At 43.0% G+C, this 27989-nt stretch overlaps 1 protein-coding gene across 5 annotated transcripts in view; it reads left to right on the top strand.

Annotated features, from left to right (window-relative positions):
- LOC110575719 (integrator complex subunit 6-like) overlaps positions 1-27596 on the top strand; it is a 52615-nt gene extending 25019 nt beyond the window's left edge. The window contains exons 7-18 of one of the 5 annotated variants that reach the window (XM_044911995.1): positions 1699-1862; positions 4269-4421; positions 7083-7215; positions 14877-14971; positions 18315-18533; positions 19181-19304; positions 20723-20865; positions 22393-22495; positions 24925-25299; positions 26082-26175; positions 26574-26610; positions 27335-27596. In XM_044911995.1, coding sequence (XP_044767930.1) covers positions 1699-1862; positions 4269-4421; positions 7083-7215; positions 14877-14971; positions 18315-18533; positions 19181-19304; positions 20723-20865; positions 22393-22495; positions 24925-25299; positions 26082-26175; positions 26574-26610; positions 27335-27373 — 1679 coding nt within the window. In that variant the 3' untranslated portion in view covers positions 27374-27596. Of the gene's footprint in view, positions 1-1698; positions 1863-4268; positions 4422-7082; positions 7216-14876; positions 14972-15957; positions 16069-18314; positions 18534-19180; positions 19305-20722; positions 20866-22392; positions 22628-24924; positions 25300-26081; positions 26176-26573 lie in introns of all 5 variants that reach the window. The other 4 variants (XM_044911994.1, XM_044911992.1, XM_021684737.2 and 1 more) reach the window with 4 other exon arrangements.
- The last annotated feature ends 393 nt before the right edge of the window (positions 27597-27989 follow it).

Below are 27989 nucleotides of genomic sequence, written 5' to 3'. Positions count from 1 at the left end.
TTTTCTCTTCAAGTGACATTTTACAGAAAGTTCAACATCGCAAAATAGTTGAGCGCAGAAGTACTGTTGTATAGGGGAAGGGTCTTCTCCCTCACATCATCCCCGCGCTGCAAGGCTCCCTGGGAGCACTCTGCAAGGCCGCTTCTCCTCGTTCCTGGGCGCTCACACACATCATTACCCATGGTGCTTGTCTCACCTGATCCATACATTGGCATTGCGTGGCCACAATCAGTGGGGGCTGCTCAGAAAGACAAGTGCTCCTGTCTGAAGCCATGGATCCTGTGGTTCCTGACCCTTTTGATGTTTAGTTCCCAGAACCCTTTAAGAAGCTGTTGGAAATGTAAAGACCGCCCTCCTTAGAATAACGGACATAGGCCACACAAATACAATTTGGTATTTAATTCTAGGGTTTCTTGGACGCCACTTTAAGAACACCCACCACGGAAGACTGAGGACTCACAGCCTATTTGAAATTCATTAAATTAATTGAGGGAGGACACGTTTTCTTGCTAATGATTGACGGTTCCATCCATACTTCTGTGTTCATTATCTTAATGTGAACTGGGAACAGTCCTATGGAAAGCCTATTGGATTTGGTGTCCTGTAAATAGCTCAGATTTTCTTTCTAGCTCCATTTCCCCTTTGTCCAGGGTTCTTAGCCTTTGAGATTCTGAAGAAATCTAAGAACTCTCTCCTCAGAAAGATGCACATCCCCAGAATTGTGAGCTCAACTTCAGGGGGGTCTCTTGGTCCCCTGAAGCCATTACATGTATTCCCTAGAGATCCATGGACCCTAGTAAATCTCCTGGCGTAAAGTAATTACTTGTTTAAAGTGACACTTAAATAAGTAAATCAAATGACCTGTAATTTAAGAAATATGACTCAAATCATTAAAACGTCTCTTTTACAAATATAGACTATTGAATCATTGCATCAAAGGTTATATAACTCTGCCTTGCCCTCTTTTGGTGGACAAATGAAATATGCTAGTTTAAACAATTCAAATACATTCGGGATACATCCTTCAGCATTATACAATGCCCAGCTTCCATGGAATTTTAATGGTGGCTGGGGAAACTATCATGAATTTGTCCATAATAAACTCGATGCATTTGCTTTATGTTCCCTCCCCCAACTATATATGTAGATTGTATTGTCAACATTCCTTCTATTTTTTGAGTGCATCTGGATTGTTTTTATTTTGCCTTTGTGGTCATTGGGTCTGTTTAGTAAAGAATACTTTTTTCCCCCCCCACCTAACTGGGAATAGAAAGAAAATCTAAATGGAATTTATGACCTACTTTGTCAGATCCCAAAAATGTAAAAACTATACCAAGGGATGAGCAATTTCATTTACCTAATTTGAAAAAATAACTCTAGTGCTTTGGTGGGGGTAATTTATGTGTCCAAATTCAGAAAATTGAAAACTAATTTTATAATAGTTTTCCATATAACTAGGTGTTCGGGGCATGGTTAAGGATGGGGGTGGGGTGTTGGATTAGAGGGATGGATTAGATGAAAAATGCTAGAGAGAACATTCAGAAATCCTGATAGAGTCTTTGATTTCTCTCATTTTTTTCACAAAGTACCGTTTTGGCTTGTTTTGTACTTTGCCTGGAGCTGAAAATTTTGTGCAAGAAGATCAGCAGCTGTAAAAAGAAATTGATGCCTTAGTATCTGTCTTTGTTTACCTTTTAGATGGACTTATGGATTCATCCAGGCCAAGCAATTCATTTGCTGCTCAACCATGGCATAGTTGTCATAAGCTCATCTATGTACGACCTAACTCTAAGACTGGTGTTCCTGTTGGACATTGGCCAATTCCAGAATCTTTCTGGCCAGATCAGAATTTACCTTCACTAGTAAGTGTCATAAAACAAAAAGGTAAACATCATTCCGGATTTTCAGTTTGCTGATTACAGTGACCCTTGTAAAATGGCTTTGAGGCTCTTTTTTTTTTTTTTTAAGATTTTCTTTATTTATTTATTAGAGAGAGAGAGAAACAGCATGAGAGGGGAGAGAAGGAGAGAGAGGGAGAAGCAGGCTCCCCGCTGAGCCAGGAGCCCGATGTGGGACTCGATCCCAGGCTTTTAAGCTATACGTTTGCTCTCTGGCTGGAAGTCTAAGCTTGTACCTAAAAACAAGAGAGGACTTCCTTGGTCTTCTGGCATTCTTTCTTTTAGTTGCCTTTTGCCACTTGAACTGCCCACTTTGGATGTTAAAGCGTTGTTATTTTTGATGGCGTCGCAATCTGTGGCTTGGTTTTTATTTCCCAGCGGCTGACTTGATTGACATGGGAAACGCCACGTCCAAAGAGCACTGGCATTGTTTTCCGTGTACATCCTCAGGAAATGAAAACTTAGCTTGCACCTTGCCTAGGTTCTAGAAACACAGAAGCTCTTCTACTTCCTCCTGGGGAGTCGTTAGGCACCTAGTGGAACTTTGTGGACCTGCTTTTCATCTTTTTGTAATCCATGGACTTGGCGTTCCTTGCAGTGTACCTTTCGGTGATGGATAATTAAGCAGTATTTGAAAAATGATCTCTAAGCGAGGACTTTTCTTTTTGTTCACTGCATTTGGGAGAAGAGGGTTTGATATTGTAGTTGTTCCTAGTACCAGATGAATTGGCCTTTTTGGGGGGAGAGGGGTGTCTACTAATGAGGGAAAGCATGTGGAGCCCACTCTCCCTTCATCTTCCTCCCCCAAGCCTCTGCACAAAGGCCAGAGTGAGCCTTCTGGTGTGGGGGGAGGGGCACAAAACGATCACTACGCCTTCAGTTCAGCACCTTCCTGGTTCAGCCAATCTACATCCTGTGTGCGTTTTAGAAATTTCTGACATGAACTGTATTTTCTTCTGGATTACTCTTTCTAGGCTCCTTTTCCCAGGAGATGCCATGAGAATATAGGACTGAAGAGCCACTTCCGCCCCTGCTGTGGGGGAGGGTATATCTCCTCCGCCTTCCCTCAGGGCTCCAAGGGTGACACACTGGGCAGATCTCAGTGCCCAGTCGCTCTTAGCTCCAGACCCCAGAGTGAATGTTTTAGTTACGGATTTATGTCATTATTGCTAGTGACAGGGCTTCACTTGTGTCTTTATGGCTTTTTAAAAATCAGTTTAAATCAAAGAAGCCAGAAGTATCAGGAGGGGTGCCTGGATGGCCCAGTCAATTAAGCGACTGACTCTTGATTTCAGCTCAGGTCGTGATCTCAGGATCGTGGGATCGAGCCCCGTGTGGGGCTCCACACTCAGCGCAGAGTCTGCTAGTCCCTCTCCGTCTGCCCCTCCCCCCATGCTTGCACGCTCTCTCTCCCTCTCTCTCTCTTTCTCAAATAAGTAAAAATATTTAAAAAAATGAAAATCAGGAAAAACTGGGATGAAAGAAATTCCAGCTAACCCACACATCACCCCTGTTACCATCCCCCCAGCTTTAAAAGCACATTTGATGGCTGTTTCCCTCAGCTCCTCAAACATCTTGTAGGTGTGTAAATCACAAAGGCAAAGGAGTATGTTTTTCCCCTTTATAAGGGAAACGGAGATGTTTTGTCATATTCCTATTAGCCTGAGAGATCTCTTGGCAAGAAGAGGGGGCATCACGTCTCACCCTTGTCCCGGGGATTTGTCCTATCTCCTCATCTCTTCATCTCTACCAGTCCGCTCTGGTACCTTTGCAGCCAGCCCAGAGCATCGTCGGCTCTAACTGGTCTGAGACAAGCTTGCGGGGGTGAGAAATTTCCACTGGTCCTGGGTGTTGTAACTGGCTCATTTTTGGTACTTGCCTTGCCCTTTCCATGGCTTTACAGTTTTTCTGCTTGCTTGTTAGTAGCTCTAGCCCTGTCATTAGCTCCTTTGACAGCTTCATGGATTTCTTCTTCGCTAGCAGCATCTGGACTATCTGTAATCTCATGGTACAAAGGAATGAAGGGCAGGTCATGCTTGGAGGTTGCAAAGTGGATCTGAAAATCGGGGTTCATTCTATAGATCATTAGTGACTTCCTAACCGTATTCAAAGCACTTGTCATCTTTACTTCACTGAAATTGTAGTTATGAGTGTTCTAATTCACCTTTCCTCCTCCCAATGCCAAGTAGATGGTAGAGCTAAAGAATCCCTGTGCCCTCCCCAGACGGACGCTGTTGGCGATGCCCTCTTTTTCAAAGCACTGCTCTATATCTCAGCGATGGTTTCACAAAACACGGAAGGGGTTGTGGATTTGTCAGAAACGTAAGCTCGCTTTGATAACGGACCGTATCTTCCCCTCTTGTCTTTTAGCCTCCACGAACATCTCATCCTGTTGTGAGGTTCTCCTGCGTAGATTGTGAGCCAATGGTAATAGACAAACTTCCTTTTGACAAATATGAACTTGAACCTTCACCCTTAACTCAGTACATCCTGGAACGAAAGTCTCCCCATACCTGCTGGCAGGTACTTACCCTTACCTGTTGGCCAAATGTCTGTAACCACTCTGGGAGCTGGGAATTCTTTTAAGAAGTTTCAACGGTGGCTTCTGCGGCTGAGGCTTCGTGTGAACTTGACAGATTGGAAGTACAAGATCAATTTTTTTTTAACGTTTTTCTTTAAATTCCAGGTAGTTAACGGTACAGTGTATAATATTAGTTTCAGGTGTACAAGATATTTTTGACACAAAAAAAACCCCATAAGCCCTGAGACTACTTTTTGTGTTTCTGTCATGTAGTCAGACTTCTCTTCCTGTACAAAGCACATCGGTGTGTGTAACATGGATTTTACTCGGATGTGGCAAATGCATGTGTTACCGGCTCTTCCAAACATTATACTTCAGCTGGAAGGGCTTGCTGATTTATTAATAGACTCACCTTTGGATATTAGTTTGTAAAAATCCAGACATGGCAGTCACACAGCCCTTTTATTGGGATATAATAAGGAAGTCCTACGCTGGAAGTGTGTTTGTTCTATTTCTAAACGCCGGCACCATATAGCAATCAGTAATTGTTAGCTTCTATTTACGCAAGAAACACTTTTAGACTGCCATCTGTTTCATCCTAAAATGTGAGATTATTGCTACTAGTTGTCTTTAAGCTACTTAAATTCTCCGAAGATGCTAAAACTGGGTAGGAGAAAAGAAACACACTTGAAGCAAGAATGTAAAAGTGTAAGAAACAGAACAATCTCATAAATATAATACTGAGCGGAAGATGCCAGCCATCAAAGATCCCATATCCTGTGATTCTATTTTATCTACACTCGAAAAGAGGCAAAGCGGGCTGACTCTGTCAGAAGTCGGGTTGGTAGTTTCTCTTGGGGGTGCAGAGCAGTGACCAGCAAGGGACACGAAGGGGTTTCTTTCTGGTTGTGTTCTATTTCTTGATTTGGGTGCTGATGACACAATGCCCCGGAAATGTGCTAGGAATGTAGAGATACGGATGACAGAATGTTAACTCAAAACCACGATAGGAGGTTGACTTCACGGATTGACACAAATTTTGCAACACAAGCAAATACAATTACAAATCATATCTTTTCCCTAAAAAGAAGCCCTCTTTTCTGTATAGCACATTTCTTGTAAAGCTTCTCCAGAGGCGCATAAGACATCCTGCCCTTGCTTCCTGCACCACCCCTCAAATAGGCCATATGCCTATCTCCTGTACCTTATGTGACTTTGGTTTAGTTTGAAGGCAAGGAATTAGTGGGAGTGAAAAGGAATAAGATGAACCAGGAGCCAGGAAATTTGGCTAAATCATGATGGAGCCTGGATTCCAACCCTACGTCTGCCACCAGTAATGTGGTCCTGGGCCAGACACTTACTTTCTCTAGACGAGATGGTCTCTGATGATCCCTTTGAATCCCCCTCCCCCCATTCTATGAGTCTGCAGGTGATAAGGAATTTGGAAAAACTCAGGGGGCTTATGAGAGGGAAGGGAGGGAGGGAGGGAAGAAAGAGAGAAAGGGAGAAAGGAACAAAAAACAGTGTTTCACCTCTCATGGGCCTCCTAGGCCTGACCCCCGATGGCTGTGTGTAACGTTTTTAATCCTTTATGATGATTTCCCCCCTCTTCTGTTCTACATACTTAGGAAATAGGGGGAAATCCACCATGTGTTACTACACTTCTTTGTTTCTAGTAAGGTTCAAATTATGACATGAAATCTAGTAGATGAGTCCTGTTTTATAGCACCAGCACGACTCATTGTTTTGTGGGGTCACAAAAGACACAGGAAAGATTTATTCTTAGCTACGACTAAATATAGCAAGAGTTTAGTCAACTGGTAGGTGATATGGCCGGTACCAGGAATTAGCATGGTGAATGGATTCTGTTCACCATCACGGTTTGACTTTTGCCTTCAATGATCCTGCTGAAGGACTTCGGGAAAGGCAAAGGTCTAGGTCCCTAAAAGTATATACCGGTGCCCTAACTTGGGCCAAAGAAGAAACAGGGAACAGAGAGGAAAAAATGGTACCCAGAGGACATCAGCCCAGCATATCGAGTGTACGGGACCTGACCGTATAATCAGGACTCATCAGCGAGGAATAAGATGGTAGTCACATGGAATAAAGATTAATGTTTTGATCGTTACTGAATGTTTGCTCTACCAGCATCATTTAGAAAAGGAAATGCCTTCCAGATTGAACCAAAGCATCTCCTTGCTGCCTCCAAATAATTAGCACCGGTGTCCGGCTCATAATAGGCCACTCGATAAGTATTTACCCGATGAAAAATGCTCCATTTTTCTCAAGTCCCCACTCTGGTCCCCACTTGTTCTTTTGAGAAGTCCGTTTGTTTTCATGGCTGGTATCACTTAGTGGTATTTCAGCCTCGTTTGCCATTGTGCTAACCAAGTAAATATTTGGGTATTGTTGATGTAGCCCGTGGTCTCCGAATGGTGACCGCATAGTCCGGTTTCAGTTCTTAATATAATGTATAAAGAATTGCAATCAGAACGTTCTTATTTAGTATGGCCTATTTGGACATGACCCCAGGCTAAAAGCGCTATTGCCATTTTTACATTATGGTTACGCTGTGCCTTAGATGTCATTCTGGAATGTTGCTGGGAGTTTGGTTTCACATAAAATCCTCATTGTCATAACTGTGTCTGATCTCATGTTCTTAGGTATTTGTTACTAGCAGTGGAAAATACAATGAACTTGGCTATCCATTTGGTTATTTAAAAGCCAGTACGACTTTAACTTGTGTAAACCTCTTTGTGATGCCGTACAACTACCCGGTTTTACTCCCTCTTTTAGGTAAGTAAAATATATGCCACTTCATCGTCTTTAAAACGCAACAGAAATGAAAAATAGGAGAACGGCTAAGCGTTTTAAATGTAGTCAAAGAATAATTGATATCGGGATACAGAAAAGGCTAAACACCGGTTTGGAAGGATAGAATTTGCACACTGTTTTCTGTTCTGTTCGTTTTGTTACTTCTGTTTTGTTTTGTTTTGTTTTTGTTTTTGTTTTTTTGCATCAGACCGAAGAGACACTTAGCCTCTGGTGTGGCTCCTGTCACATTTTAGGCTGCGAGCACCAGTGCTGACGTTCCCCGCCACGCCCCCCAGCCTCCTGCCCCCTGTTTCAAGTGACTTGGCTTTTCCGTTGACTAATTTGGGACCAAAAATTCCATTGATTGGGGTTAATGCTCCAAGAATCTGATGGTTTTCTCCAGAAAATAGGGCTTCTGTGCGGGGTATTGGCTCCCACTCGTTCCCCCATAAAAGCATCTTAAATGTTCCGGAGGCATCTGTGTTATAGGCAAGTTAAGGAACTAGGTATGAGCGTCAATTCTGCAATCACTGTAGTCGGAGAAGCTGTCGTTTCCATGGTAAAATTCTACAAGGAGCGACTCCAGAAGCTGCTACCGAGATATCACTGAAAATGTGTGTAGAGATTTTTTTTTTTTCTCATTGAAAGAGCCGCATCTGTTTGGAGCAATATAGTCATACCATGTGGTAGGTATCCTTCTAGTTGTAGAGTTGGGATCATTTTTATTCGATGGGGTTTCTTAATTTTTGCAAAAAGTTTCAACCTTTGAGTTTTCATGTAGTCATTAAAAGCGTAAGATTTTTAGTGCTATAAGTAGTGTTTGTACTACATGTCCTGAAAAAAACAATTCTTTCAAATGTTGCAAGTTAAGCAGGTTAAGAATGGGTCATTATAAATGGATTAGCATGATTATTTTGTATATAGTCTACCGACTTTCTTAGTCCACTCTAAAAATGTCCTCTCAAAGGTGATTGTCATTGATACAAAATATAGGTTATGTCTTTGAGATTAATAAGGGTACCAATAGAAAGTACCTATATTTTGTGGATTTGTTTAAATTATTTATAAGTTCAAATAGATTTATTAGTTAATGATTTCTTAAAAAATGTTTTTACATGGGGGTAGCTGACACACAATGTTACATTAGTTTCAGGTGTACAACATAGTGATTGGACAAGTCTATACCTTATGCTGTGCTCCCCTCAAGGGTGTCTGCCCTCTGTCCCCATACAGCACTGTTACAATACCATTCTCGACGTTCCCTATGCTGTGCCTTTCAGCCCCGTGACTTCCTTATTCCATAACTGGAAGCCTGCACCTCCCACTCCCCTTCACCCATTTCACCCCCACCCCCCACCCCCCTCCCCTCTGGCAGCCATCAGCTTGTTCTCTGGATTTATAGGTCTGATTCTGCTTTCTGTTTGTTTATTCATTTGTTTTGTGTTTTTAGATTCCACATATGAGTGAAATCATACGGTTTTTCTGTTTCTCGGTCCGACCTATTTCACTTATTTTCACCTATTTCTCACCCTTTGTGACTTCAGTTCTCCCAGCTATAAAGTGAAAGATTAGATAATCTCCACTTTGACTGTTAATGGTATTATTTTTCTATTTTTTAAGATGACATTTTATTTTCAGGTAACTGTAGATTCGCATGCAGTCGTAAGGAATAACGCTGGTGCAGCCACTGGGGAAGACAGTATAGAGATTCCTCAAAAAGTTAAAAACAGAAAAAAAAAAAGTTAAAAATAGAATGGCCCTATGATCCAGTAATTGCACTACTGGATATTTACCCAAAGACTACAAGAACGCTAATTCAGAGGGATCCGTGCACCCCTATGTTTCTGGCAGCATTATTTACAATGGCCAAGATCTGGAAGCAGCCCAAGTGGCCATCGATAGGTGAATGGATAAAGAAGAGGTGGTATGTGTACACAATGGGATATTACTCAGCCATCAAAAATGAAACCTTGCCCTTTGCAACTACATGGATAGACCTAGAGAGTATAAGGCTAAGCGAAATAAGCCAGAGAAAGGCAAATACCATATGATTTCACACCTAGGTGGAATTTAAGAAACAAAACAAATGAGCAAAAGGAAAAAAAGACAGAGAGGCAAACCAAGAAACAGACTCTTAACCATAGAGAACACACTGCTGATCACCAGAAGGGAGGAGCAGGGACATGGGGGAAAGGGGATGGGCACTAAGGAGTCCACTTGTGATGAACACCGGGTGTGTATGCAAGTGTTGAATCACTACATTCTATACCTGAAATGAATATAACACTGTATGTTCACTAACTGAAATTAAAATAAAAACTGGAAATTAAAAAAAAAAAGAAATAGGGGTGCCTGGGTGGCTCAGTCGTTAAGCGTCTGCCTTCAGCTCAGGTCATGATCCCAGGGTCCTGGGATCGAGCCCCGCATCGGGCTCCCTGCTCCGCGGGAAGCCTGCTTCTCCCTCTCCCAGTCCCCTCTTGTGTTCCCTCTCTTGCTGTCTCTCTCTGTCAATTAAATAAATAAATAAAATCATCAAACTTAAAAGCTTTTGTGCAGCAAAGGCCATAATTAGCAGAGTGAAAAGGCAAGCTACGGAACGGGGAAAGATTTTCAAATCTTAGACCTGGTCATTTTCGCGGGGTGTGTGTGTGTGTGTGTGTGTCTGTTTTCTGTTATTCAGACTGGGTGATTTCTCCTGTTCTCTTTTCCAGTTTACTGATTGTTTCCTCTGTCCCCTCCGTTGTGCTTTTGAGCCCATCCGTTGAGCTTTTTATTTTGGTTATTGTATTTCTCAGTTCTGAGATTTCCATTGGGTTCTTCTTTATATCTTCTGCTTTTTCCTTTCTCTTTCTTTGATGAGGCTTTCTGTTTTCTCATTTGTGTCACACCAGTTTATAATTGCTTGTTGAAACCTTTTTTATGCCGGCTCCTTTTACATCTTTATTGGATATTTTTAACGTCTCGGTCATTTTGGTGTTGGCATCTCTTGATGGTCTTTTGAATGTGTCGTGAGATCTTCCTCGTTCTTGGTACGTTGAGGGATTTTCAGTTGACTCCTGTGCCTTTTCAGCATTATGTTAGGAGTCTCGATCTTATTTAAGCCTTCTGGTTCAGCTTCCTCTCTCACTCCTGGCAGAGTTTGCAGGGTACTGCCTTGTTAGTGCCGGGAGGGGGTAGAAGTCCAGGTTCCCCACTTGGCCTCTGTTGACACTCAAAGGGAGGGGCTCCTCGTTACTGCTGTGGGGGTGGGGTGGGGGTTCTGGATCCTCACTAGAATGATACCTCCCTGGCTGGGAGAAGTAGGAGTTCCTCACTACTCCTCCCCACGTGGTCTCCATTGACACCGCAGGGGTTGAGGGGACCTTATTACTGCAGGGCTTATTATGTGAAAGTGCCCCTAACCAGGGTAGCTGCTCTCCCAGTAGAAATTGAGATGTACAGCTCTTCACAATAGCGAGACCCGCCCTCTAAGCCTGGGCTTTTGGTCTTGCGGGTAATAGAAGTCAGATGTGGACATGGCATAAAGGTTAAGAGGAAGCATCCAGGCCTTCCTTTTTGCACCTGCTGTGCCTAAGTAGCCACGTGATGCCCACTCTCACACTCCCCAGTACTAGGTAAGGTCAACTCCCAGCACTGTCTGCTTGGTCACCCGTCAGTCTGCCTCTTCCCCAAATGCCAAGTTCCCCTTCTCCCTGCAATGGCTTCTGTCACAAGAGGTACATGTGCCACATCTGTCCCTGGTCCTCCTTAACCTCTGACACCAAGGATCAAACCCTGCCTAGAGCATCAACATCCCTCTGCAAACATCCCAAGCCAGAAACCCATGGGCATCTCTGATCCCTCCCCCTTCCCCCATGCCACGCATCCATCTGAGGGTCAGTCTGTCCTTGACTCAGTTCCCATTCTGCCCTTTGCCTTTAAATATCCATTTCCAGGCTTTTCTGTAAGCTGTGTCTTCGCAGGGAGCACAGGAGTTTTCACACCCTTAGAGGCTGGAGGTCCTTGTGCCCCCGAATCCCAAACTTAGGTTTTGTGTTGAGTTCTGAAATAGACACTCTCAACATTTCCACCATTACTTCGCTTTCTGGGTTGTGTAGCCCCATAGTGTTAAGAGTATGCACTGTAGAGCGGCGCCTGGGTGGCTCTGTCAGTTAAGTGTCCAACTCATGATTTCGGCTCAGGTCATGATCTCGGCTCAGGTCATGATCTCAGGGTCATGGGATCGAGCCCCGTGTCAGGCTCCTCGCTCAGTGGGGAATCTGCTTGTGATTCTCTCTCTCCCACTCTCCCTCTGTCCCTTTCTCCTCTCTCAAATAAATAAACAAATAAATCTTAAAAAAAGATGAGTATGGACTGTAGAGCGTAGCTGCCCTCATATGGATCCTGGCTCTGCCGTTTGCTAGCTTTTTGACCTTGGATAAGGTATATAGCTTCTCTGTGCCTTACTTACTTCATCTGTAAAATGGGCGTAATGATAGTACGTATCCCAAAGGCATTTAGTTGGGATTAAATGAATTAATGCAGTTAAATTGCAAATAGTAACTGCTCAATAATGCTATTAGCATTATCATTACTATTGTCATTATTGATATCTATGTTATTTTCATAGCTCTTGAAGGCACTGCTATTCCATATGAAGGACATTATATAAAGATATAGGACAGTTTTGCAATTTGTTGGGCAGGGCATTTAGTAAAAAGGCAAGTTAAGTCCCATACACTTCCTAATGCCCAGAAACATCACTGTATTACTGCATAATATGATAACTGTCCATAAAGGTCACCCTTGTTTTTTTTTCTTTATTGATTCAAGATTTCCGTCAAAAGTAGTTAACAGAAGTTTAATTATTTAAGCACTAAAACTTACCTGGAATGGATAAGTGAGGCTTAATTGGATCAATGAGCCATTATGAGAATCATGTCGGTAGGGTGGTAACCAGAATGTCACAGTTGGCAAGAAGATTATCTCTCAATAAGGAGATCTTTTTTTCTATCGAGGGCCAATAACTACAGAAATTAAGACATCTGTAGCAACTTTTTTTCCTCAGCTATACCACATTCAGTTCGCCCGTTTTTTTTTAAGAGTATTTATTTATTTATTTTAGAGAGACAGAGAGAGTGTGGGGGGAGGGGCAGAGGGAGCGAGAAATCCAAGCAGACTCCCCACTGAGTACAGAGCCCTACACGGGGCTCGATCTCACGACCCTGAGATCACAACCTGAGCCAAAACCAAAAGTCAGATGCTCAACTGACTGCGCCACCCAGGTGCCTGCCCCGTTTGTTTGTTTTTTTAATTAAGAACTGAGATTTGTGTAAAAAATAAAATTCAGCTCCATATTAAGACCAGTGTTCCAATCAGGAGAACAAAAAGAAACGGAGGCACAAGAAGGCGAAGTGGTTTCTCAAAGCTCACTCTGCTAAGTGTGTGGCTGAGCCACCTCTTCACCCCTCCCCCTTTTTTTGCAGCAGGAAATGGGGAGAAATGAATGGAAGGGAAAATGTTAGTAGTTTTTGAGGTGTGGGTAGTATCACTTTACTCTCCTACACTCTGATCTCTTTGTCTTTCAAACGTTGACTAGCTGAGTGTTTATGACATCTTCACTGTCCTGTCCTAATACAACCTAACGCCATGGAAATCATTTCCTGCCCCTCGGAGAATGTGACTCAAGCAGCCTTACCCCAGTAGCTCTCTACCCTTAATCTAGACTGTGGAACATTCTCTTTCTTCCTCCCCCGTTTCAAAAACTCCGACAAGAAATAATTAGACTAAATTAGACTAATTGGTGGAATCATTGCAATCGGCATTGTTTGAAATTCTAAGACTATTCTTGACTCTCATTATCTAATCTATTTATATCTAAATGTCTCCCCAGTCTTGTGGTATTTCAATTTGTCAGTTTCCAAAAATCTGCTTAATTCCCAACAGACTCCACATAAAGACCCAAGTATAACAGCATATTTCCACCGTCTCTCGTTCCTTTCTGTCAAGATATGAATGGTCTTTAAAGGACCTGCATGTTACAATGAGCCAGAAATCTCTTCAGATCTGGTTTTCTTTGTTCTTTCTACCCTGCACCAAAAGAACAGAAGACCCACATTTTATGACTTTGTAAATTCATTTAAATTAGTTTCGGCAGGGGTGAATAATTTATTATAGCAGTAAAAGGAAGAAAATGCGTAGTTGCTTTTCTTAACTAAAGTAATTCAGCATTTCAAAGAATAGGCCTATTTGTAGAGAAATCATGCATATGGCATAGGGATGCTTTTGTCCTTGGAAGTAAAGCATTTGGATTTTTTTGGATAAGAGCCAATGAAACCTGAAGAAACAAAATAGAAGATGAATTTAAAATACCTTTGGCATTTGTATTAAGTGCAGCAGGTTCCCGTTGATGTCTGGCGATACCAATTTTGAATTAATATATAAAAAATATTTTTTCATACCCTCAGAAGGAAATAATGACATGGTTTGGCAATTTTCCTGTAGTGTCTATATGCATTTAGATTATGAAAACAATTAAATTTAAGTTTGAAAAAGGTAGAGGGGGTGTCCGCTTATTTAAGGACAGTATCTTTAGGGGTATTAACGCACATGGTATTCAAGAAACATATTTAGTTGTACAGAGTTTCGAACTCCAACCTAACATCTCCACTAGCTTGTACTAGTGCCATGACCTAATTGTTAGCTAATACTTGACAGACCCAACGTTTGGCTCGAAATGCCTGACCACCGAAATGGAAGAAATGAAGGAGGGCGGGGAATAGGACTATACAAAGTATAGGCTGATGAAGGCGAATCCAAAGCATAATTTAGAGCTCGCTGTCATTGCCTGGAAGTTAGAGGCTTTGCTTTTGTAAAATCTCTTTACAACACCCTCCGTTTATTTATTTATTAATTATTGACATATAATTGACACATGTTAGTTTCCCGTGCGCAATGTTAATGAGTCCGTATTTGTACATACTGTGAAAAGAACACTGCGAATACTAGTTCACATCCATCACGACGCGTGATCACAAATTTCTTGCGATGAGAAATTTTAAGATCTACCGTCTTAGCAGCTTGCAAATACGCGTTCAGTATCATTAACTAGAGTCACCATGCTGTACATGACATCCCCCAGGACTTACTTATTTTGTAACTGGAAGTTTGTACCATTTGATCACTTTCAGCCATTTCGCCTACTCCCTACACCCCCACTGATCTGTTCTCTGTCTCTGTGATTCCGGGGTTTTGTCCTTGTTGTTGCTTTAACACCCTCCATTCGAATAAAAGAAATATTCTGTCAACCAGTGACCATGGATTCCCCCTCAGGTGAAAATTAGTACAGTCATGTTACCAATATGTAACGGGTCAGAAAGATATTTCACGTGTGGATCGGAGTCAGGGCTTAAATATTACATTTTACGTAGCTTCACAGATGGCAGAGGAATATCTAACCTGAGAATTTTTTTTTCTAGAAAAACACTCCATATAATTTTGGTAAATAGTACCAAACAAGACAATCAGATCAATGAGAGGTTCATCTAATGTAATTAAAAGTTGAGATGTCTAGGAAACGATATAGCAGATGCGGGTTGCTTGATTTAGCTCTTGGAATTTAGGACTGGAATCACGTAATACTTTGTTTGGTTTTTCTCTTACAGATGACTTGTTTAAAGTTCACAAGCTTAAGCCAAATCTGAAGTGGCGACAGGCTTTTGACAGCTACTTAAAAACTCTGCCTCCGTACTACTTATTAGTATGTATTTATGTGTATATATGCATTAGCTGTATCAATGATGATTCTTGTCACCAGAAATGTCAGTGAACCAAACACTGGACCCTTGAAATAAGCTCGATATTTTTATTGCTAAATATTTGTGTCGCCACTGTCTTCTCAAATTATGTGGAAGAAAATTGTTTCTTTATTTTATTGCCTTTAACTGCCATGGTTATTTTTTAAAACAACACGTCTATCTATGTTTCTCTTATTAAAGTAACCTTATGAAAGTGGGATTTGGGGATTTAAGAAAAATAGGTCTGGACTCATGTATGATACCAACTTCCCTTTTTAACTCTAGAAATTTTCAATATGGGGTTTCCCTCTGAAAAACAACTCTGAAGGCCATATATTGACGTACTGCCTGGTAAATGTGTCCGAGACACAGCACGAAGCAGGGGCACTGGTTGGGGGAGGGGAATCCAAAAAGAACAAAAAGCTACTTGGCCTCGTTTGGGTTTCTACAATTTGGGGAAAAACAGTCATGATGATTTTGAACTGGTCGTATAATCGAAATCAAGATGATCAAAATCATTTCAGAGGCAGATGTGGCAAACTTTTGGCCAAGTTTCTAGAGGTGAAAAGGCAGAATCTTAAAGGGTACCAGTGGTGTCACTGGGAGGAGAAATTGGGGTGTGTTAGTATTTACCATGGCAGGAACGGGGTGCACGATAAAATGCAATATGAAATGATTTTATGATTTGGGAATTAAGCCTGAAAGCAATTTACCTGTTTGAATTTGCTGTTTCTTGCTCTTCTTCTCCCACTCTCTTCTGATTTTGTTACTTTCTGCTCCTTACTCCTCTGCTATATTCATTGCCACTTTTTAATGTTCCATGTTTGGTTTTATGTGCAGCACCTTGACTTCTAAGAAATGAATCATGTCCCTTTGCCCCTTATAACTGAACTTTGAGTATTTTAAGATTTATTCTATTCTTACTGTTGTGTATTTTGTTTCCTTATAGCCATTAAAGAAAGCACTAAGGATGATGGGAGCTCCAAATCTGATATCAGATAATTTAGATTGTGGACTTAGTTACAGTGTTATCTCTTACCTTAAAAAACTCAGCCAACAGGTAGTATTGGTAAAAACAAACAAACAAAAATCCTTTGCCCTCAGAAGTGCATTTCCTTATTCTTTAGTGTAATTGTAATTTTTCAAATTAAATGTGTATCTATTTCTCCACTTTATGGATTAGTAATAATGTGATTCTCTATGGCTTCTAGCTTCACCATTAAACTGCAGTTAAGGGTCTGTCAGTGTCATTGGATGCTGTGCCATTTCTCCTTTCGCTCGCCAGTTTGTGCTACCCACAAGCTGGTTGATATCTTGTGGCCTAAGAGGGGCAGAGGCTTAGTAAAATTATCTCATGGGTCACATTTTGTCTGTCCTCAACCTAGTTTCTCCTTAAGTCACGCTGGGCTAGAGCACTCCCCCCCCCCTTTTTTTAGGTCAGCACACGGAGGCATGGTGTGGTGGTTCAACGTCTTGCCTGACATTCGTGTTTAGGCAATAAATATCCAGATGCCTTTTCTTGGAGACGGGGAGATGAGACCAGTGTTCCTCATTGCTGGAGGGTGATAGGCCCCAAGGAGACCTGAAGAGTGGAGTTCAACCTCCTCTCTTCTTGCCCTCCATCTGTTCCTTTATACCCCCACCTCATTTACCATTATTCACCTTGTCCCTTGCCTGCCCCACTATTAGTACCTCATCCTCCACTCACCCCTACTTATCATACTTCTCACCTCTACCTAGCCCATTCTTGCAGGATGGAAATATTTGAGAGCTACTGAGTTAGAGCTTTACTGCCATACAAATGTGTTATGTTATATGACCAATTGATGCAGCCTTTTTACTTTCTTCTTCTGCACAAGGGTATTCCCAGGTAGGGAGCAGTACTAGCATTTGCAGTGGCCATCAGGCTTTAAGGCAGATATGTTTGGAAGTTGGGCCTGTAGGAGACAGATAGTAAGTAGTAAGCCAAAGAGTGTCAGATGTCACTAAAGAACCAAAATGACTCCACAGTTGGGGATGCTGACACACCTTGCGAGGACCTGGCACAGACAGAAGGATGGTCTGAGGCTTACCAGCTCCTACCTGGCCAGCATGCTCATAAATGCAAAAGAAAGTAAAGGCAAACCTAGATTTCTGGTCTACCGAGTGTCCCCACGACCCCCTTTCCTCTAATAGATTTTTGTTGTTGTTAATGTTTTGTTTTGGTTATTTATTGACTGATTGACCTGTTGATTTATATATATTTTTTATTTGATGTCTACCTTAGGCCTTTAAGGCTGTGTCAGCAGGGTATGGCCACAAGGAAGAATAGAGAGCAGAGTTGAAACTCATGCAAGTTCTGGGACCTCTGGGACATGTTGTTTGTGTAGTTTTTCAAATGAGATTTCGGAACGATTTCTGGAAACAGGCCCTTCATTTGCTCTTCTCCCTTATTTCATGACTTAATTTTTTTGAAAAATAATAAACGTACTTAATTCCAATCATAGTGAGAATTAGCGAATATCTCCGACCTAATCATAAGAAACTCAAAATTCTTTTGGGCTTACGGGGCATTGGTGGGATTCCTTCTTTTAGAGAAAAAGAAAAGATTATTACTAATTTATAATCACTCCAATTACTAATTTAATTACTAATTTAATAGCTATGTCGCCAGTGTTCCTTGAACCATCTCAGATGTATGTAAATCACAAAATGTGCCCAGTACCCTGTCAAGCAATATTTATCAATGTGGTTTAACAGTGTCTAGTAAGAGGATTTTTTTTGTAAGTTAGCTAGAAACTTACTGAATACACATTACATATTATTTATGTGGTAATGTTTGTTAAATTAAGCATTACTTTTTGGGGGGTGGTCCGATATTAGAAATAAACAATATAATTTTTTCCAGATGTGATGCCAATCTATGTAATCCGAATTTTAGCACTAGTTTACGTTTGTAAATACAGAGTCTTAAACCTTTATGTCTGGGTCTGAAATAAATATGTTGACTTAGACTAGATTCTACAGCAACAAAATGTGATTTTAAATGTCTATGAATGGAAGTCTTAGCCACAGTTTCCATTCTCTCCATGATTCAATCATAATTTTGACACTAGACGAGAGAAAAAAAAATGTAGTAAGTCATTTACCTTTCTAGGCCCCCTCCCTGTTTGCTATGCACAGGGAAATATTTAATTATCAGTTTTTCTATGATTTATGATTGAAAAATTCTTCTGTGGGGTTCTTAAAGTATTACCTTTCTTAAGTAGTGAAAACAACCGTGATAATGTAGATCTTTTCTTAACATACTATGTACTTTCATTTTAGACCAAACTAGAGTCAGAACGAATACTAGCATCCGTGGGGAAGAAACCTCCCCAGGAAATTGGAATCAAAGTGAAAAACCATTCTGGAGGTGGCGTGTCCATGACGCACAGTAAAAATTTTAGAAAACTATTGAAAGAAATCATAGGGGAAAGTGCACCAAGACTGACAGAATTGAATACCAAAGAATTTGCTGGCTTCCAGTTAGGGCTCTTAAACAAGGTAAACTGTGACATAAATCGTTCATGTTTGTTTGAACTCGTCAGAAACATTTATGTCATATTACTTTAATTTTGAAATGATTACGATCCTGTTTTGGACTTCATGGTTATCCATATAGTCTAGGAATTATCTTGCCCACAGACGCCGGTATGGAATTAAATGTACAAGATACGTTCGGCGGGGAGGGGTGGGTAATGTCTGGGAAGGATAAAGGGGCGAGAGGACAGGAGTAGACAGGGAGAGCCTTCAGGTCGTACTGCTGCCCTCACACCTGTGAGAGGAGAGGACAAGGAAGAGGATCGGGTTTGAGGAGTCTCGGGCAACAGAGCATCTGTGAGAGAGTCTTGGCCAGCCCTGCCGGGACCCCTGGACCCACGATTTCCCAGAGAGGAGGTCCACGTTAGGCAGAATGGGCCGGGCCAGCTGACATACTTGGAAAAGGATATTCCCAGTGCTTTGCATATTTTGTGGGCGTACTGGAATTCAGAAAAAGGCCATGGAAGGCAAATTGGCCACCGGCCGATTTCTACTACAGTTAGTTATATTGACTGTCGTTCTCTTCACTAAGATTTTAAGAGAGTAAGAATGACACTTTCGATGTCAAAAGCCCCAGGAGTGACTGAAATTATTTCTTCCCTTTCGAATAGGATTTGAAACCTCAGACATATAGAAATGCTTATGATATTCCACGTAGAGGTCTTTTAGACCAGTTAACCAGAATGAGATCCAATTTGCTGAAGACACACAAGTTTATCGTGGGACAAGATGAAGGTAAATGAACAAAGCAGTACTTTTTGTTGATTAGGAGAGCGGCAAGCCTGACTTCCATGAAGGTGCTTACTGCATAATCGGTAGGTTATTTTGTACTATTTTAAGGCTTAGAATGCCTATTTTTGCTTAATCCCTACAATCCCCAGCACAATTTGCTTGTCCTCAGGTTTTAGGGGAGGTGTGCGTGCTTCAGCTTTTGTAAGCTTCAAAACAGTCCCATGAGAGAGATACTGCTTTTATGCCCATTTTATGGACATGGAAACCAAGAGTGAGCATTTTTTTCTTTTTTTGAAGTTTTTATTTTAATTCCAGTCTAGTTCACATACAGTGTAATATTAGTTTCAGGTGTATAATTCAACACTTCCATACAAAGACCGGGAGCTCATCACAAGTGCGCTGCTTAATCCGCATCAGCTCTTTCATCCGTCCCCCCACCCCCTCTGCTCTGGTAGCCATCAGTTTGTTCTCTATGGTTAAGAATCTGTTCCTCTCTCTCTCTCTCTCTCTCTCTCTCTCTCTCTCATTTTTTTTTTTTAAAGATTTTATTTATTTATTTGAGACAGAGAGAATGAGAGAGACAGAGAGCACATGAGAGGGGGGAGGGTCAGAGGGAGAAGCAGACTCCCTGCCGAGCAGGGAGCCCGATGCGGGACTCGATCCAGAGACTCCAGGATCACGACCTGAGCCGAAGGCAGTCGCTTAACCAACTGAGCCACCCAGGCGCCCTCTCTCTCTCATTTTAATGGCTAGTCCAGGTTCCGGGAGTTGGAAAGTGGCAGGATCTAGGTCTGTCAGATTTCGGAAATTGCACAACCCGGCCTGCCATGATGAATTCAATCCAGAATTCCTCATTTACGCCTGATAGTGTCTAGGATAATTGGTGATGGTATACAATTCCCCTCTACTCCCTTTTGTTCATTTTAAAATGGGTCATTTGTCTGTTAAAATGAGCAAATCTTAGCTTGGCCCATCTCCTGAAATTATACACCAAGTTTTGTGGTGAGGAGGAAGCTTCTCTAAGGAAGAGAGCCTGTAGATTTAATCACATTCTCCCAAGAACAGAAGGCCTACTAACCAAGGTTCTCCAGATGATAAAAGAGAACCATGGAGCCTAGGCTCTTTGAAATGCAGAACAAACATAGTGCCTCAAGTTGGGGGGTGGTGTACCAGATGTCAGCCCATTTTCAAACCTGGTTGGAAGCAGAAGGGAGTTGTGGTTGACCTCATGATCTGAGCCTGTAGGTAGTAGTGATGGTACCCTGAGTAATGAGTGGGTTGAAGAGAGATGCTTTTGGGTCTTAGAATTCAAGATTTTATGCCAAGGCCCACATTGCTAAAGCCGACTGTGATCGTGTCCTCTCGAAAGGGTGGGACACTGCAGCTGTAGACCATGTGTTTTTCTCCCTGTGATGTTACAGATTCCCTTCATAGTGTTCCAGTCGCACAAATGGGTAACTATCAGGAATATCTAAAGACGTTGGCTTCTCCTCTTCGAGAGATTGATCCCGATCAACCAAAAAGACTGCATACTTTCGGCAATCCGTTCAAACAAGATAAGAAGGTAAGATGCCGATTTCCGGGTCTGCCTACTTGGTGATATCCTTGCTATAATTCCTTTCTTCTGGGCACGATGAATATAAATCAGAGCTCCCTCTGTTTAAAAGATAAAATAGACTGTAGGGCTCTTTGTGCATGGAAAGCAGGTGCCTCCTGATGCAAAGGTGTGTTGCTTGAAGAAAATAATAGGCCTTGATTGAGTACCAAGTAGGAGCTGGTGTTTTAAATGATCACATTTAATGCTTGCAGTGCAGATGAGTGTTCCTGTCTGCCCTTTCATAAGAAGAAATCAAGGCTTACAGTGGTCAAATGGCATGCCCCGAGTAAACACGGCTGATAAGAGCCAGGATTTGAACCCACATCTTTCCAGCTCCAGAGTCTGTATCGATTCCCATGTCTACACGCTAATTCCTCTAATATTGAGATCACCATTTATTTCCTGTTTCCATGACTCAGATCTCTAATGCTCTATCTAGACCGTGATGAAGTGTTCCTCTTGAAATAGGAAGTACTAGGTGATGTTGCTTTATTTGGATTGTCCTACTAGAGATCTAAATGTGACGTGTGTGTGTGTATGTGTGTGTGTGTGAGAGAGAGAGAGAGAGAGATGCTGACTTGACCATTTAAGGATGAGGACACATGGGGATTATATCTGCACACACGGAGAAGACAATTGGTATTAAGGTGCAGACCATACAATAATCTCTCTCGTAACCAAACGAGACTGGAAGGTATCCCACTTCACCCACTTCACCCCCATCCTCAATTAATTGGAGTTTTTCTTAATCTTTCTGTGCCTTGGTTTCCTCACTTGTAGATTGGGGCTCTTTGTTACACTTACCTAATAGAGCCCTGTGGAGTATTGAGTGAGTGCGTGTAATACTGTTTCGAACATGACCTGACATGTAGTAAAGCTCAGTGAATGTGTTCTCACCTTTCTGTACTGCTTTGCTTTGGAAAGTGCCTTGGAAATGTCATTTATTATGATTTTATGAAAATACTTTCATATTCTTGGGTTATCCTTGGATGACAACAGCTTTTAGCTACCCTTCTACACTTCTACTCTTATCCTTTACCCCCCAGAGTGAGAATCCCCCCACAGTGGACATATTTGAATCTCTGTGAGGTTGCTGTCAGGGGAATGACATTTTCTTTTTTTTTTCCATCAGCCGGCTGTCCACCATTTAGATGCAGCATTCTGTACGGTGATAATCAGTATTTCCTAATGATGCGTTTAAAGCGCAAAAGCACACAAGGGAATTGTTGGTCCAGCATGGTTTGTCCTTCCTCAGAAAGGTCACTGTGGGTTTATTCCCATTTCGGTTCATGCGAGTTGCTCATTCCTCAAGCTTTCTGGGTAACCGTGATTGTACCGTGTCTGACCTTGGCGACCCGTTCTACTGGACCAGAGTGGCGCTGTCTGAGCGAGGAGTCGGTGTGGGGCGTGGCAGATCTCAGGCCCGTGAACAGGGCCTGTGTTGGTGGTGGGACGTGTGATCTTTAATGGAACATGTTCGTTGATGTCTTCTAGGGAATGATGATTGATGAAGCAGATGAGTTCGTAGCAGGGCCACAAAACAAAGTGAAGCGTCCCGGAGAAGCCAGCAGTCCTCTGTCACCTAAGAGAAGGCGGAGTATGTCCCTGCTGTTGGCGGAACCACAAACACCACCTACTGTAACTAACCACGTGGGCGGCAAGGGACCACCCTCAGCCTCGTGGTTACCATCTTATCCAAACCTCATAAAACCCACCCTTGTCCACACAGGTATAGAGTAGTGGTTGTGATTTCCTTATGGCTCCTAGACGACTAAGACACTAAGCAACTTTAGTTTCCTTTGTACTCATTTCTTTTGTATTCGCTTTTGGTCGTTAAGTAAACCGTTATTAAATCATCCATGGGGTAGGTGCAAAGGTGCCCCGTGGGGCACGGAGGCCCTGCTGTGGAGGTAGGAGCATGTTGCTGCGTGAGTCAGAGCGAGGAAGCAGGTTCCCGAAGCAGCAGGAGCGAACGGGCCCAAGAAGAGCATGGCCGGGTCTGCACTGGCTTTGTGGCCTCATCTCCTCTTCCTGCTCTCACCCAGAGGCTCCGCCTCTCCCCTCTGCTGCCACGGGAGTCATCAGGGTCCCCCCCTGTGTCTGCCGCATGTTGCCATTGCTCCTTCGTGCCATTTGACGCAGTTGTTCACTTCCTCCTCCACGGAAACAGACACCACGAGCCCTGGTTTTCTTTGCCCTTTTATGGCAACCCCTCTTCATCCTCTTTTTGTGGTTTCTCCCCTTCTCTCCCACCTGTAAATAGTGTAGGGACCCGAAACTCCATCCTGGCCCCCCTCCCCTCCCTAGGTGACCCCGTGCAGTCTTAGGCTTTCCAGGAGACGCACATGTCAACAACTCGGGTATTTACCCCTCTCGACTACAACTTGCTCCAAACGCCAGAATTAAATTTATCGATGGACATGGTATCTCCGCTGAGGTGTCCGACGGGCAGACAAAACTCAGTCGGTTTCACGTGGTTCATTGGAAAGCCTCACCTCCGCTCTCTCCAAAACAGCTCTCCCCGCAGCCGTCCCCAGTGCATGACGCTTAATCTTAAGTGACACCACCTGTTAGCATGAGGTCAATGAGCCAGATCGGGAAGAGCAGGGCACGATCCACTCTCAGGAGCAGTTGGGCATGGGCCCCTGCCCAGCCCTGGCACTATTATTTCCCCAGGGTTTCAGGTGAAAACCCTTGGAGTCACCATGATTTCTCTTAATTCTTCTCTCACTTTCATCCCTTAGCAAGTCCAGGCAACCTGACACCCAATAGAATTCCTGTATCGCCCCCCCTTTTTCTCCATCCCTCTAGTCTGTGCTGCCACCATCTGTCCCCAAGCTACTACAGCAGCTTCTCATCTGATTTCCCTGCTTCCTATTCTTGGCCCTGTCTAACCCATTCACTGTGCTGTGGCCAGAGTGGCCATGGCCGCACAGAAACCAGATCGTGCCATGTCCATCTTCAAACCCGTCATCAACTCCCCCCGCACGCAGAACGATCTGAGCTCCCGATGCTGGTTTCCACGCCCTGCACAACCTGGCCCTGTCATCCTTTCTTACATGTGTCCTCTCCGTGTCCTTCTTGCTCTCTCTGCCTCTGTCTTTTGCTCCACGGCCCCTGCTCGTCCCCTCCTAGGGGCCCTGCACGGCCCTCCCGGCAGCTGGACCACCTCCTCTGCATGTGCACAGGCCGCCTCCGTCTCCTGTTCCTGGCTCTGCCCAGGGCTCACCTCCTCAGAGGGCCCCACCCGACCACGCCTCATGGAGGCTTCCCCTCCTGCTCTCGCTCACATCCCTGCTTCCATCCTTCCTAACACGAATACAAGCTGTTAATCCCTTTGCATTTTTTACATGTACCGTCTGCCTCCCCCATGAGGATGTAAGTTCCATAACGGTAGGGATTGTTTCCGTCTGTCTCATTCCTTGCTGATCCCCCGGCTTTGGCTCGGTGCCTGGCCCAGAGGAGGCTGAGCATATGAAGTACAGGGATCAGACTTGGGAGTAAAAGGAAACCCACTTCTTTGTCACAGAAGGGAATGATGAGAATCATATACAGACAAAGATTTTTGGTGATGGAGTCCACCTAATGGCCACCTGTGTTTCCTCAGAACTTTTGAGGTAAAGAGGAGGGAGGTTGAAGGGGGCCCACGTGGTGTGGTGCCAAGCTCAGTGAAGCATAGTGTTTTATATGTCAATGACAGGAGTCATGACATCAAGTGAGACTTGCTGCTTTTCAGCTTGTAAAACACAGGCAGCCACTAAATATGGATGCCAGGGATCTGAGAATGCTTATTCGTTGTACTCTCTGACTTGGTTTCCATATGTATTCGGAGCACCATGAAGAGAAGAAAGTGGTTTTGTAGTAGTATCTTCCTGAGCTCAGTTGGAGGGGTCTCAGACTCCATCTGTACGTCTTCTTGCTCTCTGAAACAAAGAATTTCCTCAGAACTGAGGAGCACCGGGATCTACCTGTGGGGTGGATAGAACGCTCCTACCTCACAGCTCAACTTCTTAATTTGGTTTCCAGATGTTACTGTCATTCCTGAGGTCCATGAGGAGAAGATGGAAAATGGTCAGATCCCACCTGATGGCTTCTTGTCAAAATCTCCCCCACCAGAGCTTATGAATATGGCAGGAGATGGTATTCCACACAACCAGTTGGATTCTCTGTCTGATGACTTCGCTAGTCTAAGGAAAGATGGCCTGATTCACAAACCTGGGACTAACGCACTTATAGGAGGAAGCAAAAACGGCAGTGTCTCTGTAGAGGATCGAAAAGCCTCAGTAACGTCGACTTTGGGAACCGTACCAAACACTTTGCAAATAACTCCTGCCATGGCACAAGGAATCAATGCGGATATAAAACATCAGTTAATGAAGGAAGTTCGGAAATTTGGACGGAGTAAGTAGTGAAAGAACACACGTCAGTAATATGACGGAAGGTCCTCATTCTCTGATGCAGGATATGATTCATGCTATCTCTTGAGGTACATTTTTGGGAAGTCTTGGGTTTTCACATCACTTAAAGTGATTCCTCTTGCTTTAACTAAAAGGACCCAATACGGAAGTCAGAATCCTGAGATTATTTTCACTGGGCTAAAAGGAAGGCACTAGCAGGCCGGTGTTCCTTCTGGAGACTCTAGGGAGAATCTGTCTCCTTGCCCTTTCCAGCTTCCACAGGCTGCCTGCACTCCTTAGCTCCTGGCCCCTTCCTCCGTCTTCGAGCCGGTCGCACTGGCGCCTTCTCTCCTGCCTAGCCTCCTCTCCCATCCTTACATCTTTTCTCTCTGACGCCAACTCTACGGCCTCCCTCTTATTCGGGTGTTTGTGACTACGCTGATGCATAAACCTGAATTATCTCCCCATCTCAAGATCCATAACTTAATCACATCTGCAAAGTCAAGTCCCTTCTGCCATATACGATAACGTATTCGCGGGTTCTGGGAGTTAGAGCACAGACAACGTTGGGGGCCGTCACTCAACCTACCCCTTCTGTGCAGTGTTTACGAGAGTTTCCTTAGTAGCTAATGGGCAGCTATTTTGATTTGAACGGTTAAAGTACAAATTATATCTAACTTCCCACCCGTGAAGAATGACTCCCGAGGATGTGTAAAGATTGAATTTTATTTCCCACTCGTGTTTTTTTTAAAATACTGAAGCTGGTTTTCTTTTTTATATCTTCAGAGTACGAAAGGATTTTCATTTTGCTTGAAGAAGTGCAAGGGCCTCTTGCGGTCAAGAAACAATTTGTTGAATTTACCATCAAGGAAGCCGCAAGGTGGGTGGGTGTAAAGAGGAGACCTTCATTTTTTTTTTTTTTTGAAGCAGTAGGGCCCAATGCAGGACAGGGGGAGGAATGAGCTCCGCTTTGCTTTTCTCCAACCCTGGCTCTCACTCAGAGTTAAGGCTGTCTCCAGAGGCATTTAGATTGATAGTATCTGAGCCCAACTCATTCATCCAACTCTGTGGAATCCTCTGGGCTCACCACAGTCTGAGGCGGGCTTGGGCCCTCTCTCAGTTGGCACTGTTAGCATTTGCTAAGCCCCATCTTTACACGAGGATGCATTTTCGATCCCCATGGAGATCACCAGCCCAACTTTGTCCCCTGCACGGTGCCTTGCACATTGGAAGTGCTTTTAGTATCTTTTGGTTAATAAAATTTCTCTTTATTTTTAGGTTTAAAAGACGAGTCTTAATCCAGTACCTTGAGAAGGTCCTAGAAAAAATAGACTCCCATCACCACCTCAACAATGTTAATCACATCAACAGCAGATCATTGTGTTAATGCAAAGACCAAGGAGAAAAAAGGGCAAGTTCTCCGTGCTGTAGGATGGAACAGCATATTGTTAAAGCTTCCTAGAATGTTTTAGCCAAGGGAATTGCCTTCCTGAGGCTAAGAAAAAGCCATGGAGCTTTTTTTTTTTTTTTTTTTTTTTTTTTTAAATGAGTATCTGGAAGTAAAAGCTGGCTTTTGCCCTAAGAGTTTTTCCCTTGAAAGTATTAGTTTGTTGTTCCGTTGTTTCTTTTCCCAGTTGAGGAAGGTGATCTTAGTAATATCAGCCGGTTCAATTCAGTAAACACTGTCACCCCTACTAGATGTGATAAGGGTTTCCTCCGTGGAGCTTTGTTGTTCTGGGCATTTCCAGAGTGACTAGGGGCCCCCTGTAACTGGAGCACTGCTTGGTGCCCTTACTACGTCCTCCAGAAAGAATAGGTGTTCAGAAGCCAATTGGTCATCTTGTGCGTACCGAACAAAGTTTTCAACTTTGTTCAACAATTGTTTTCAACAATTCATAGTTGTGCCTTTTAAATGCAATATTCAGGACAGTTTGAATCAAAGAGTAAGAAAGCTGCTATTAGGGTAACTTATTTCTCTGTGGGAGGGGGCAGGGAGAGTCACAAACGATCTACCTCCAACTCTCTTCTATTTTGTCTAGAGACATTACCAAGTGCACCTGAGGCTACCCCAGCCCTGACATTTGTTCTTGCATGTGACGCCAGAAAGTCTTCAGGTGGACTTGGACATTCTGTGCTTTGGAAGCACTAAAAGAAAAAAAAAATCATGTATATATTTCCTTTAATGTTTATACAAAGGTTTATATGGAGCAGTATTGTGATGTCTGTATTAATTTGCAAAAATTTAAGTGTACCAAGAGATTTTGAGTTTGCGTATATGAAATAAATCATTTTATGGATTTTCACAAGTTTGGTAATGCTAGAGAAATTTCTAGTTTGTTTTAAAGATTTTATTTATTTATTTGAAAGAGAGAGAGCACAAGCGGGGGGAGGGGCAGAGGGAGATGGCATTCTCCCCGCTGAGCAGGAGCCTGACTCAGGGCTCGATCTCAGGACTCTGGGATCATGACCTGAGCCGAAGGCAGATGCTTAACCGACTGAGCCACCCAGGCGCCCCGAGAATTTTATCTTTCCTGTGATGCGTTATTCCTTTCAGAAAACAGAGTACACATTGTTAAATGAAGATGTTAACATTAGGATTTAAGCTAATGTTTAAATCCTAAACATTAAATTGAACCCAGAACCCAGTGATGTTGGGGAAAATGGCAGAGCAGTGTACTCCCGGGGGTCAACCCC

This window comes from Neomonachus schauinslandi, chromosome X (assembly GCF_002201575.2).
Source record: "Neomonachus schauinslandi chromosome X, ASM220157v2, whole genome shotgun sequence".
Taxonomy (NCBI): Eukaryota; Metazoa; Chordata; class Mammalia; order Carnivora; family Phocidae; genus Neomonachus; species Neomonachus schauinslandi.
This window is presented reverse-complemented; position numbering and strand designations above follow the sequence as displayed.